The sequence below is a fragment of the Sminthopsis crassicaudata genome, chromosome 1, assembly GCF_048593235.1.
Source record: "Sminthopsis crassicaudata isolate SCR6 chromosome 1, ASM4859323v1, whole genome shotgun sequence".
In the NCBI taxonomy this organism is placed as follows: domain Eukaryota; kingdom Metazoa; phylum Chordata; class Mammalia; order Dasyuromorphia; family Dasyuridae; genus Sminthopsis; species Sminthopsis crassicaudata.
The window spans coordinates 7,185,988-7,198,980 of NC_133617.1; the positions used below are offsets into that span (position 1 = coordinate 7,185,988).

At 45.8% G+C, this 12,993-nt stretch overlaps 1 protein-coding gene across 1 annotated transcript; it reads left to right on the forward strand.

The window, feature by feature from the left end:
* Positions 1–2,878: 2,878 nt before the first annotated feature.
* On the forward strand, positions 2,879–12,326 carry LOC141551947 (uncharacterized). Its single transcript, XM_074284252.1, is given in 6 exon segments — positions 2,879–3,063; positions 4,031–4,118; positions 4,801–4,927; positions 5,148–5,243; positions 8,830–10,631; positions 10,633–12,326. Coding segments are annotated over 5 exon segments (2,130 nt in total). The 5' UTR covers positions 2,879–3,063; positions 4,031–4,082; the 3' UTR covers positions 10,702–12,326.
* Positions 12,327–12,993: the final 667 nt, after the last annotated feature.

The following is a 12,993-nucleotide window of genomic DNA, read 5'->3' on the forward strand; positions in this document are numbered from 1 at the left end:
ATAAGTCTCTCCAGGCTTCTCTGAAATCATCTTGCTGGTCATTTCTTACAGAACCATAATATTCTATAACATTCAGATACTATAACTTATTCAGCCATTCTCCAAAGGATGGACATCCATTTGGTTTCCAGTTTCTTGCCACTACACAAAAGGGCTGCCACAAACATTTTTTGCACATATGGGTCCCTTTCCCTCCTTTAAAATCTTTTTTGGGATATAAGCCTTGTAAAACAGTGCTGGGTCAAAGGGCATGCCCAGGTTGATAACTTTTTGAGCATAGTTCCAAATGGCTCCCAGAATAGCTGGATATATTCACAGTTCCACCAACAATGCATCAGTGTCCCACTTTTCCCACATCCCCTCCAACATTCAACATGGCCATTTCTTGTCATCTTAGCCAATCTGAAAGGTGTATAGTGGTATCTCAGAGTTGTCTTAATTTCCATTTCTCTGATCAATAGTGATTTAGAGCATTTTTTCATATGACTAGAAATAGTTTCAATTTCTTCACCTGAAAATTGTCTGTTAGCATTCTTTGACCATTTATCAATTGGAGAATGGCTTAATTTCTTATAAATTTGAGTCAATTCTCTACATATTTTGGAAATGAGGCCTTTATCGGAACCTTTGAATGTAAAAATGTTTTCCCAATTAATTGGGCAGCACAAGTTTAAAGTTTAAAATTATATACCTCATTGAGTTACTAGAAAATAGGGGTTTGGCGTATCTTTAGATTGAATTGTACCAAAAGAGATGTTCGTTTCCTTTGTGGAGAAGCTGGAATTAGTTTTGAAATGACTGATTTCCAAATGTAATATTCCCTGTTAAAATAAGTAATTGGTTTGAGTCCAAGATCAGTTGATTAGTTAGCAAGCATTTAATAAACACTTATTAGGTACCAGGGAACATCTTAAGTGCTGGGAATACAAAATAAGCAAAAGAGAGAGATTTCATAACCCTTGAGTAACTTATATTTTAACAAATAGGAAAAGCAATATATAAAACAGGAGAGAGGCAACTTGATGGAGAAGACCAAAGAAGTATCTGGAGAAGTGAAAAGATGGTGAGCCTGATGTCCTTCTAAAATGGACATTTAAAAAAATTCATTACGGCTTTTAGAATTTAGAAATTAGAATTTAGAAAAGGAGCTGCAGTTGGGGGATTTTACTCTGCTGTTTGTGAATTTGTTTAAAAATATCTTAGCAACTCTTTTCATATAATTGGTTTGTAATCTTATGCATTTTTTGGTTTTGTTTTTCTGCATTTAAAAACCATGGATCAGGGGCAGTGGACACACCTCAGTAAGACCATCTCAGCAGAAGAGCTAACCCAGCTGAAGGGCAACTGATGGCCCTCAAGCTACAGTGAATCTGCCCTGAACTTGGGAAGCCTCCCCCAGAGGAATGGATGAGAACAATCCGGCACTTTGTTGTTCGGGCCATGAAGATGGCTGAAGAGGACACTGTGGCGCTTAAAGCAAAGGTGCCAAGGTCATCCACCGCATTTTGAGCCGGTGTCAGTCTTCCTGGCCTTTGTTTTGCCACTGGACATACATGGCTCTGAGAGAGCCGATGACATGGTCTAATTCTGCTTCACTTAGATCCAGTTCACGTGCAAGTCAGAACATCGCCTGGGATGTCACTGGAATTCTTCAAAACAACATCAAACAACTCTCCAAGTTAAACTGGAATTGGGAATAGGAAAGGGCTTGGGGGGAAAGCACATTCAGTTTTGGACATTTGAGTTCGTGATACAAACAGGCCATTCGGTCTGAGATGTCCGCGAGAAATCCACTTTAAGAGTCTAATAAACAGAGAAAAATATGAGTTGGAGGTCAAGAGAGAGGTGAGGACTCCCAGATGTGAGGATCTTCTGCACAGAGATGGTCGTTAAATCTGTGGAAACTGATGAGATCACCAAGTCCAAGGAGAAGAGAAGGGCATCAGGACAGATTCTTGGGGGACACTCGGGATTAGGGGGAGACTCAGGGTAATGAGATGAGCAGGAAGAAACAGGAAAAAGTAGCAGTTACGCGCACACAAACCTAGAGAGAAGATCAAAGACAAGCGGGTGACCTAGTGTCGGGGCTGCAGCAAAGGGGGTGACAAAGAGCCGCTGGATTTGGGAATGGAGATTCATGAAAACTGTCTCCCTCCATAATAACCAGAATTAAGTTAAAGGACTTGTAAAAGTCCCTCTCAGACAGTCAATAGAAACACAAATAAATAAGTGGGATAAGGGCGACTTCGTGCTAGCGGGGGAGTAGAGAAATGGGCCGGCACTTGTGATCGTGGGGCGTAGACTCTCGCGGCGGAGTGGACGAGTTACGGAGGTCCTGCCCTCGGACTCCCGCTCCATTGTTTGGAGCATCTTTTTTTCTCGATATTTGGTAACACTTTCAAAGATTCCCAACGGCATTATTTGGAATTGGAGAGAAAAGACTGGAAGCTCCTTAAATGTGCATCCGTGGAGGGTGGCTCCCTCCACGGAACTCTATCGTTTCCACGAGCGAAGAGCTTGGCCCAGCGGTCCCCTGCGCTCCGGCTCTTCTCCCTGCCACGAAGAGCTCGCAGGGATCAGCCTCCCGACCCGGCCCGTAACTGCCAGCTGGACCCACTCCTGTCCCTGCCGCGGTTCCACTTAGAGACGTTCCCACAGAGCCCGGGATCACGCGGGGCAGCCGCCGGACGGAGCCCAGACTGGGGCGGGGCAACACTGCCCAGAGCTCTTCTCTCCAAGATGCGGGGATGCTCTTCCCCACGCTGCAGGTGCTGGGCCTCCGGAGCAGGGCCCAGCCCAGGAGCCCAGACAGCAGTCACCCGGCCTCGCCTGCAGGCCCCGCCCTTCTTGGCTGCAGACCCTGGCCCAGAGGGCGCCCCGCCCCTTCCTCAGATTGCGACTGTACGCAAGGACACGCGGCCCGCCATTAGAACTACATTTCCCAGAAGGCCGCGCGGCCCACGTTTGGGAGGGGCTCCAGCGCCGGCCCAGAGGTCTACGTCACTTCTGCCTGGACCAAATACTACCACCTAGGCTCCGCTCCACCGTCGCTCCAGGGCCTGGGTGAGTGGGACCCTAGCCGGGGCGGGCTTTGACGTCAGGTTTTTGCTCGGGGCAAGGCTACTTACCTGCCGGAAAGAACGGGCATGCGCAGTACGGATCGTCCCCATCCCCCCCTCCTTGCTTCTTGCGCATGCGCGCTCTTTCTCCCTGTGTTGACTAGCTCCAGAGCCTTCCTTGGCTCCCCAGCACCTTCCTTCCCGCTCTGTCCCGGGACTCGAGGGCGCATCGCAGCCCATCCCTGGAGCCGGCCTGGAGCCCATCCCTGGAGCCTCGGATCAGCCGCCCTGCCCTTCCATCCCCTCGGGGCCTCAATTCCCCCCACCCACCCCAACCCCCGGCACTGCCCCTTCCTCTCCCCGGACCCTGGTCCAGCTTCGGGTCTTCCCAGCCTGGCCGTGCGGCCCTTCTCCTGCCCCGACACTGCGCGGACACTGGTCAGAGGGGCCTGCCAACCCCCCAGCCCACATCCCGGTGCCCCCCGCCCTCTTCTCCCCCCACATCCTGGTACTCCTCCCCTTCCCCCACATCCCGGTGCCCCCCCCCATCCTGGTACTCCTCCCCTCCCCCCTTCCGGTGCCCCCCCCCACATCCCCGTGCCCCCCCCCCCACATCCCGGTGCCCCCCGCCCTCTTCTCCCCCCACATCCTGGTACTCCTCCCCTTCCCCCACATCCCGGTGCCCCCCCCCCACATCCTGGTACTCCTCTCCTTTCCCCCCCTTCCGGTGCCCCCCCCCACATCCCCGTGCCCCCCCCCCACATCCCGGTGCCCCCCGCCCTCTTCTCCCCCCACATCCTGGTACTCCTCCCCTTCCCCCACATCCCGGTGCCCCTCCCCTCCCCCCCCATCCTGGTACTCCTCCCCTCCCCCCCCTTCCGGTGCCCTTCCCCTCCCCCCACACCGTGGTGCCCCTCCCCTCCCCCCACATCCGCTGCCCGCCCGACCCGCTCTCTTTCTGTTTCCCCCAGCCGGACGTCCCGGTGCTGCCCATCCCAGCAGAGAGGCCCCGGGGAGGAGGAGATGGCCCCCGTGTTCCTGGCGGCCGGCGCCCAGCGGGTGAGGGGCCTCCCGGTCCGGGCTCTCCCATGATCCTCAGCGGCGCCCGGGGACAGCCTTGGAGTCCTGTGTCCGGGCAGGAAGGACCCGGGCGGTCCCTTGGTGGGGAGGGGGAAGGAGCCCTGGGCGGGGCCTCGGCTGGGCCCTGCCCTCCCCGTGACTCCCTGCTCCCCTGCCCCGATCCTCACAAAGGGAGCCTCGGGAGACCAGAAGTCCTTTGGGCGGGGGTAGTTCTAGGACGTCACCGTTAGGGGGCGCCAGGGACCCCCAGCCCCTTGTGCCAGGCAGGGTCCCCGTGGAGCGTCCTCCCGAGACCCGACACTCCTGCCTGTACTTCCGGGTCAGGCTCCCTGTGGGCCCTCCGGGGTCAGGCTGCGTTATCCCCTTTTAAAGATGGAGACTCTGGGGGTGGGGCTGCCCCGCATCTGTACACGAGGCTGGGAGAGGGGGCAGGCGCGGTGGGGAGGGGGAGTCCCAGGCAGGACACAGGCCCCGGGGCGGAAGCGAGAGCTGACCCCTAGGAGGCTGAGCCCCCACCCGCCCCTGTCTCCTTAGGCCTGTGAGAGGGGAGGCTCCCGCTGGGTCAGAAGCAGGTTCTCCCCAACCAAAGTGGGGTCAGTGGGCAGGGTCTTCCACCTGCCCATCCCCCTCCCTGAGCAGCCGCGGGTCCTGGGTCTTGCAGGGGCCGGTGACCTTCGGGGACGTGGCCGTGGACTTCTCCCGGGAGGAGTGGGGGCACCTGGGCCCCGCCCAGAAGGAGCTGTACCGGGAGGTGATGCTGGAGAACTACCGGAACCTGGTGGGCCTGGGTAAGGGGCTCCCCCTGAGTCCGTGCCAGGGGGGGACAGGGGCCCCTGAAGCCAGGAATGGCTCCCAGGCTTTGAGGGGGGCCCAGGCCTGGGGAACGAGGCCAGCCCAAGAGCCGGGTGCAGACCCCCCAGGTGGGGCCCATCTGTCCTGGAGGGGGGGCCTAGGAGCGGGAGGCTGGGGGCTTCTCTGGCCCCAACCTTTCCCATTTCCCCTGGGCAGGACTCGCAGTTTCCAAACCCCGTGTGATTGAGCAGTTGGAGCGAGGGGAAGCGCCCTGGACGCCGTGGGGAGGGGTCCCGAGCAGCTGCGGTCCAGGTGAGTGGGAGCCCCCCTGAGCTGCTTGGCGGCCGTTTCTTCTCAGTCCTGACCTCGTTGGGGTCCCATCCGCCCTGATGTCTGTGCTCCGGGTGACTTGCTCTAGTTTACGGGTGAGGAAACTCAGGCAGGGTCACACAGGAAATAAGGGTCTGAAGGAGAATTTGAGCTCAGGCCCCCCTGCCTCCAGGTCTCTGTCCATTGAGCCCCAGATCTGCCTTCACTGAGTTATTCCCATGAGTCCCCTGGAATTGTGGCTGGTTATTGCATTAATCTCATTTCCCAAGTCTTTCAGAGTTTCTTGTCTTTACCATATCGTATTGCTGTATAAATGGCAGTATTACTTCCTCACAGCCATTCCCCAGTGATGGGCACCCTCTTGGTTCCCAGTTTTATACCCAGGAGTGTTAGGTTCTCACTAAGTGCCAGATAATGAGATATTAGCTTCTTAAGAAGTGCTAAGTCCGCACTTGACAATTCTCAAGTTCCGGCCTATAAGGGGAGTTTTACCCCTGCGAACTTCTGGGGAGGAGCTTAATGGTTAAAGGGAGCAAGTTCATTGGTAGAAGTAATCTTCCCACAAGCCCTTGTGTTATCCCACGCCCATTCTCTGGGAGGATAAAAGAGGGCGGCCCTTGAGAGGTGGAGAAGTCTGCTCTAGGTCAGAGCTGGCAGCAGTTGAGACAGCGGATCTCCTCCCAGAGAGCGATGGCAGTTTCTGGAGACAACAGAGCATTACAAGAGTCCTTTTCCTTTTTCTTTGATCTCTTTGAATTACAGACCTAGTAGTGGTTCTGCTGGATCAATGCAGTTTAATACCTTTCGGGGTCTGGTTACAATTTGCTTTTCGGAATGATTGGATCAATTCACATTTCTACACATAGTGCATTAACATACCTGCTTTCTCACTGCCCTTGAGCATCTGTCCTTTTACTTTTGTGGTCAACTTCGCCGATCTGATCCTTGGGCTGCAGAGCCTCAGAAATGATTTCATTTGCATTTGTAAGGATGTGTTTTTCATATGGTTATTCCTTTGAAACCTACCTATTCCTATCCATTTGGCCATTTATGAACTGAGGAATGGCTCTTGTTCTTTTATATTTGACTCAGTTCCCTTTATATCTTAGAAATTAGACTTTTATCAGAGGATCTTGCTGCAAAGATTTTTCCCCCATCAATTTTCTTCCCCTTTTCTAATTCTAGCTGAACTGATTTTGTTTATATACAATTTTTTATTCAATAGTATTTTATTTTTCCAATTATGTGTAAATTTAACTTTAAACTTTAATTTTTATAAGATTTTAAGTTTCAAATTTTCTTTTCTTTCACCCTCCCTTACTTTCCCTTCCCCAAGACAGCAAGCAATCTGATAAAGGTTATACATGTACAATAATTTTAAACATTTCCCTATTAATCCTGTTCTACATAAACTTTTTTAATTTAAAGTATTCAAAAGTTTCCATTTTTCCTCCTCTATGTCCTGTTGGGTCATGAACTCTTCTCTTACCCACATACATGACCCTTAATTTTTGGATGCTTCTTTATACTGTCACTCTATTTAAATCATGTAGCCATTTGGCACTTGTCTTGGTACATGTTAATGATGTGTTTCTCTAGCTCATTTTTTGTCAGTCTGCTTCCCAGTTCTTCCCAGGTTTTTTGTTTTTTTGTTTTTTATCCAATTGCGACTTCTTGCCCCAGTTGTTCGATTTTGTCCAACTGTTGATGACTTCAGGGACCATAGTATACCAGTTCCTTCTGCCTTCCACTATTTACCTAAGTCTGTCTAAGCTCATGCGCATTGTTTCCATGAAACTATCTGTCCATCTCATCCTCTGCTGTCCTTTCTTTTACCTTCAATCTTTCCCAACATCAGGGTCTTTTAAAATTTTTTTGTTTTATTTTTTAAAACAATATTTCATTTTTTCCAGTTGCACATAAAAACAATATCTAACATTTATTTTTAAAAGTTCAGAGTTCCAAATTCTCTCCCTCCTCATGGCTCTCCCTGAAAAAGCAAGTCAGAATAGTGGCAGAGAAGGGTCTGGGCACAGTTGCCTATTAGGCAACTTCTTTTTGTTGCCCAGACATAGGGTTTTATGTACAGACACCTGACGTGATGGATTCTTCTCTTCTCCTTTCTTTATTGTGGCTACTCTCCATTATATTTAAGGAAATTGAGGGAATTAAGACAGCAAGTATTAATTGTGGGGATTGAGTGAACCAGGTTTCTGGAAGAAGTGTTGAAATCATTGCAATTCCTTCAATTTCCTCATTTGTATAGATTAACTACCCTTCTAACCCAATAACTTTGTTGTAATTTTATCATGTGAACTCAACTATAGTGTTAATAGTTTCAATTTCTATAGTTTCTTAATCTTGGTGAGGCAGTTCCCTCATAAGGACTACCATAATACGAGATTGTACTATATGTGAGGGTTTTTTTTTTTTTTTTCTGTTTAAAGTGTGGTAGTCATTATTGATGGAGACAGAGACCATTGCAGTAAGGCCCTTTCTCTCAGTTATAACACTATTTAGACACATGACACCAAAGAGATCAGTGACAAAAGGACCCATTTGTAGGGAAAAAAAATAAAGTAACACCTTTTGTTGTAACTAGGCATTGGAAACAAAGTATCCATAAATTGGAAATGATGACTTCATAAAAATTTCAGAAAACTTTTATTAAATTATAAAGAGTAAAAGAAGCAGACCTAGGTTGTCTATTGATAAGGTGAGTACAGTATTGTAAAGGAAAATTGTTAAGTCTTTGAAAGACTTGGGTATTCCAAGTAGTGCATTGATCAGTTATAATTTGATATTTATCAGGTATATTATAATGGGGATTCATTTGGTATCTGGAGAACTTGGACTAAATAGCCTATGAGACCTTAATATTTATTTTATTTTAGTAAATTATTATATATAATATGTTTATATGTTAATAAATTAAAAAATTTTATTTATAATTTATAACAAAAGAGGAAGGAGAAGATTCTGTAATACTAACCAACGTATCAAAAAAAAAAAAGTATTACATTATATGTTGTATTTCACATTTTTGGTCCTATCTTCTTCAAAGAATTCATTGGAAAGGGAAAGGAGACACATTTGTAATTTGTGAAGATTTTTGATAAATTGTGTTTCTTACTTCTTGGCAGAGAAGGGACTAGATTTATTTATGAGACCTAACATTTTCAGATTTGGGAAGTGTGTGGATTTAGTTTACGTAATATATTACACATGGGCTTACTTTCTTGTAGGGATATGGGGGTGGACACATAGTAATGCCAGAAAGAAATGAGCATCAATTAAAACATGAATAAAACACAAAAAGCAGAACATTCAGAAGGGGACACAGGGAAGTGTTAATAAATACTACCATGTAAATTTCAGATGGACTTTAAATGAACAAGCTGTACATAATAATAAATTTCCAATTTCATATGAAATCTTTTTCTGGATTGGGAACTTTCTGATATATGGAAATCTTCATATTGATGTTTTTCAAATTCATCAAACTTTAAAATTTTGATAAAATAGCAACAAGAACAAAAGAGATCTATACAACTTTTATTTCTTTCAGATTCGGAAGCTAAGCCTGAAGTCAAGGAATCGGCTTTAAAGTTTGGCCTTTCTATGGAAAAATTGTCTGAGGAAATGCTAGTGAATGTTGGTGATTGTGCCTTTGAGTTAAGAGAATTCTGCAGTTTTGATGCCGGCTCAGAAAGGCAGCAGAGTAATGAGGAGAATCCTTTTCAAGTCACAGCATTCATCCAGGAGAAACTTCCCCATAGAGTACAACTCTCTGAATACAATAAATGTAGTGGAAGCCCCAGTCCAGCACCAAGCCTTTTTCCACAACCAGTTGTAAGTGTGAAAAGTGACCATGAATGTGACACAAATCAAAGACACTTTACCTTGATTTCAGATCTTCCAAAATATAATAGAACTTGTTCAAAGGAGGTATTTTCTAATTATCATGAATTTGGAGATTGCTTTAATTATAATTCAGAATTTAATGAAAAAAGATTACATTCTAAAGAGAAACCTCAAGAATATAATGAATGTGACAAAGCCTTTCACCTGACTTCACAGCTTATACAACACCAAAAAATTCATACTGCACAGGGATCATATAGGCAAAGGAACATGCTGAGTTCATCCAGAAATTTTAATGTCCACCAGAGAATTCAAATAGAGCCACCATACGAATGTAAGGAGTGTGGGAAGGCATTCAGTCAGAGTAGAAACCTTACTCTTCATCAGAGAATTCACACTGGAGAGAAACCATATGAATGTAAAGAATGTGGGAAGTTCTTCCGACAAAAGGCACATCTTACTGTACATCAGAGAAGTCACACTGGAGAGAAACCTTATGAGTGTAATGAGTGTGGCAAGTTCTTCCGCCGGGGTACCCATCTTATTCTGCATCAGAGAATTCACACTGGAGAAAAACCATACGAATGTAAAGAGTGTGGCAAGGCTTTTACCCAAAGCAATACACTTACTCTCCACCAGAGAATTCACACTGGAGAGAAACCATACGAATGTAATGAATGTGGGAAGGTCTTCAGTGACTGGTCAAACCTTATTCAGCATCAGAGAGTTCATACTGGAGAGAAACCTTATTACTGTAACAAATGTGAGAAGGCCTTCAGCCACAGTGGAGACCTTACTCTGCACCAGAGAATTCACACTGGAGAGAAACCATATGAATGTAAGGAGTGTGGGAAGTGCTTCCGACAGAAGGCACATCTTATTGTACATCAGAGAATTCACACTGGAGAGAAACCTTATGAGTGTAATGAGTGTGGCAAGTTCTTCCGCCGGGGTTCACATCTTATACTGCATCAGAGAATTCATACTGGAGAAAAACCATATGAATGTAAAGAATGTGGAAAGGCTTTTACCCAAAGCAATACACTTACTCTCCACCAGAGAATTCATACTGGGGAGAAGCCATATGAATGCAGTGGATGTGGGAAGGTCTTCAGTGACTGGTCAAACCTTGTTCAGCATCAGAGAATTCATACAGGAGAGAAACCTTACTACTGTAATGAATGTGAGAAGGCTTTCAACCACAGCGGAGACCTTGCTCTGCACCAGAGAATTCACACTGGAGAGAAACCATATGCTTGCAGTGCATGTGGGAAGACTTTTCGCCAGAGTTCAGCCCTCACTCAACATCAGAGAATTCATAGTGGAGAGAAGCCTTATGAATGTAATGAATGTGAGAAGGCCTTCAGCCGGAGTAGAGACCTTACACTCCATCAGAGAATTCACACTGGAGAGAAACCCTATCAGTGTAATAGATGCGGCAAGCTTTTCCGTCAGAGTGCACACCTTCTTAGACATCAGAGAATGCATACCGGAGAAAAACCCTATGAAGTGTATTGAATGTGGGAATGTCTTTTACAAGAGCTCATACCTGGAGGAAAACCTGTCAATGAAGTGAATGTGACAAGGCTTTCAGCCAAAACCTTAATTCTCCATCAGATAGTCCATGTTGAAGAGAAATCATATGAATGTAACACATGTGGGAAGTTTGTCAGAATGCACCTTTTTCAACATTACAGATTTCATGCTGGAAAGAAAATATGTGAATATATTGCATGTGCTCAGACCTTACTCAACATCAGAGAATGAATACTAGGAAGAAACTCTGCTAATAACTGTGGGAATACATTTCTGCCTGGGATGAGAGCTTAGTGTACACATATATTCATTTTTAGAGAAAACCTTATGAATGTAATAAATGAGTTCATGTCTTCTGTGAGAATATATACCTTTCTAGCAGAAAGTTTACACCAAAACTTGCCCTTTACCTAATAAAGTAATGGATGTCGGAAGGCCTTTTGACTGCTAACACATCTGACTCACCATCAGAGATAGGAACGTAGCTGAGGATTTTAGACCATGACACAGCCCTCTTTGTGTTTAATTAAGTGCAAACAAAGTTTTTAATCTTCAACATTAGTCAGATGTTGTAATCCCACTTTTCAGAAAAGGGAACATGGGAAAAAGGTGAATTATTGGGAACTTTGTCAGTTCACACATAGTGAGAACCATGAGAGACGTCAGCAGCTGTAGAACCCATCCCATTCACAGAGTCCTACTTCCAATATGCAGGATAAGTAGCCATCTGGCCTCTGCTTGAAAACCTGCCACAGGGGTGTACCAGAACAACTTCGGGATTACAAGTCTTGCGACCTCAGTCTCAAATTTTCCTCTTTGCAGCACCCGTCCATTGCACCTGGTTCTGTTTTCTGAACCCAAACAAAAGTAATTGAATCCTTCTTCTACAATGACAGCTTTTCACATTCTGAGACTTCTCCAGGTGCATCCAACCCAGTTCTTTTAATGTCTTCTGATGACACAGACTCAGCAAAGACCTGTCCTCATCCTGGGTGATTTCCTCCGGACACTCCAACTAATCGGTGATGTCCGGAACTGAGTGCGATACTTCTCTCTTAAGATCTGATGACTGCAGGTTAGAGGGAGACCATCCTCTCCCTATTCCTGGGAACCGCACTTTTCTTAATGGAAGGAAATTAACATTTATTAAGTGTCTACTGTTTTGTCAGGCACAGTGCTGAACACACTTTACAACTATCTCATGTAGTCCTCATAACAAATCTGGGTAATAAGTAGTATTATCCCCATTTTACTGTTGAGGAAGCTTAAGCATACTGGAAGTTAGGTGACTAAGACTGGATTTGAACTCAGGCCTTCCTGACTCTGGGCCCACAGCTGTAGTTACTGTGCCATCTAGTTACCTTATACAGTTGTCCCACCATGACCCTATGGACCACAGCTGTCTAATAGACTTTCTTGGCAAAGGAACTTCCTTCTCTAATGGATTCTTTTGTTTAGGCAGAGATCAAATGACTTTCCCAGGGTCATGCAACTAGGAAGTATTTGATTTGAAATCTGGATTTGAACTGAGATCTTCCTGATTCCAGGAGCCCAGTACTCCAACTGCCTCATTGCAGCCCAAGTTCATATTAGCTTTTTGGATTGCTACATCACACTGTCAACTCACTGAACTTTTAATTAAAACTCCCAAGTCTTCCAGAACAACTGCTCTCTATCCATTCTTTCCCTTATACTTATAAAGTTGATTTTTTTTTTTTTTGCTCAAGTACAAGGCTTTACAATTATCACTGCAGAATCTCATCTTAATGGATTTAGTCTAATTTTGAACCTATCAGGATCCATTTGGATTCTCTTTCTATCATTTGTTGTGTTGGCTATCCTAGCCTTCCATCATTTGCAAATTTATTGAGCATGCCATTTGCAGCTTTATTATAATAAAATGTTCAACAGCTTAGGGTCACACATTCCTGAAATACTTTACTGGATATCTCTTGCCATTTCAGCAGTCACCTTTGGAATCTAGCCATCTGGCTTGTTCTAAATTTGATTGAGTTGTTGTCCAATCTACATCTCCATCTTCTCCATGTATCTAGAGCGCGGCACAGTCATTGCTCAGAAAAGGATTTTTGGTAATATGGCAAACTGACCTTTGCTAAAAGCTAATTATGCAAAGGCCATAGTGTTCCTGGCACCTGCTGGGTTAGCAATCCCATCATAGAAAGAAATAACCTGTTCTTGGTCTTAGTCTGCAGCCCTTTTGTAATTACCAGGTCCCATTCTAAATGCTTGCCAGTGCTCTTTGAGATTCTTCAGAATTTGCCCAGGATTCAGTCAATCTCGCTGCCTGAAAAGAAACTTTTCTTTTCCTTTT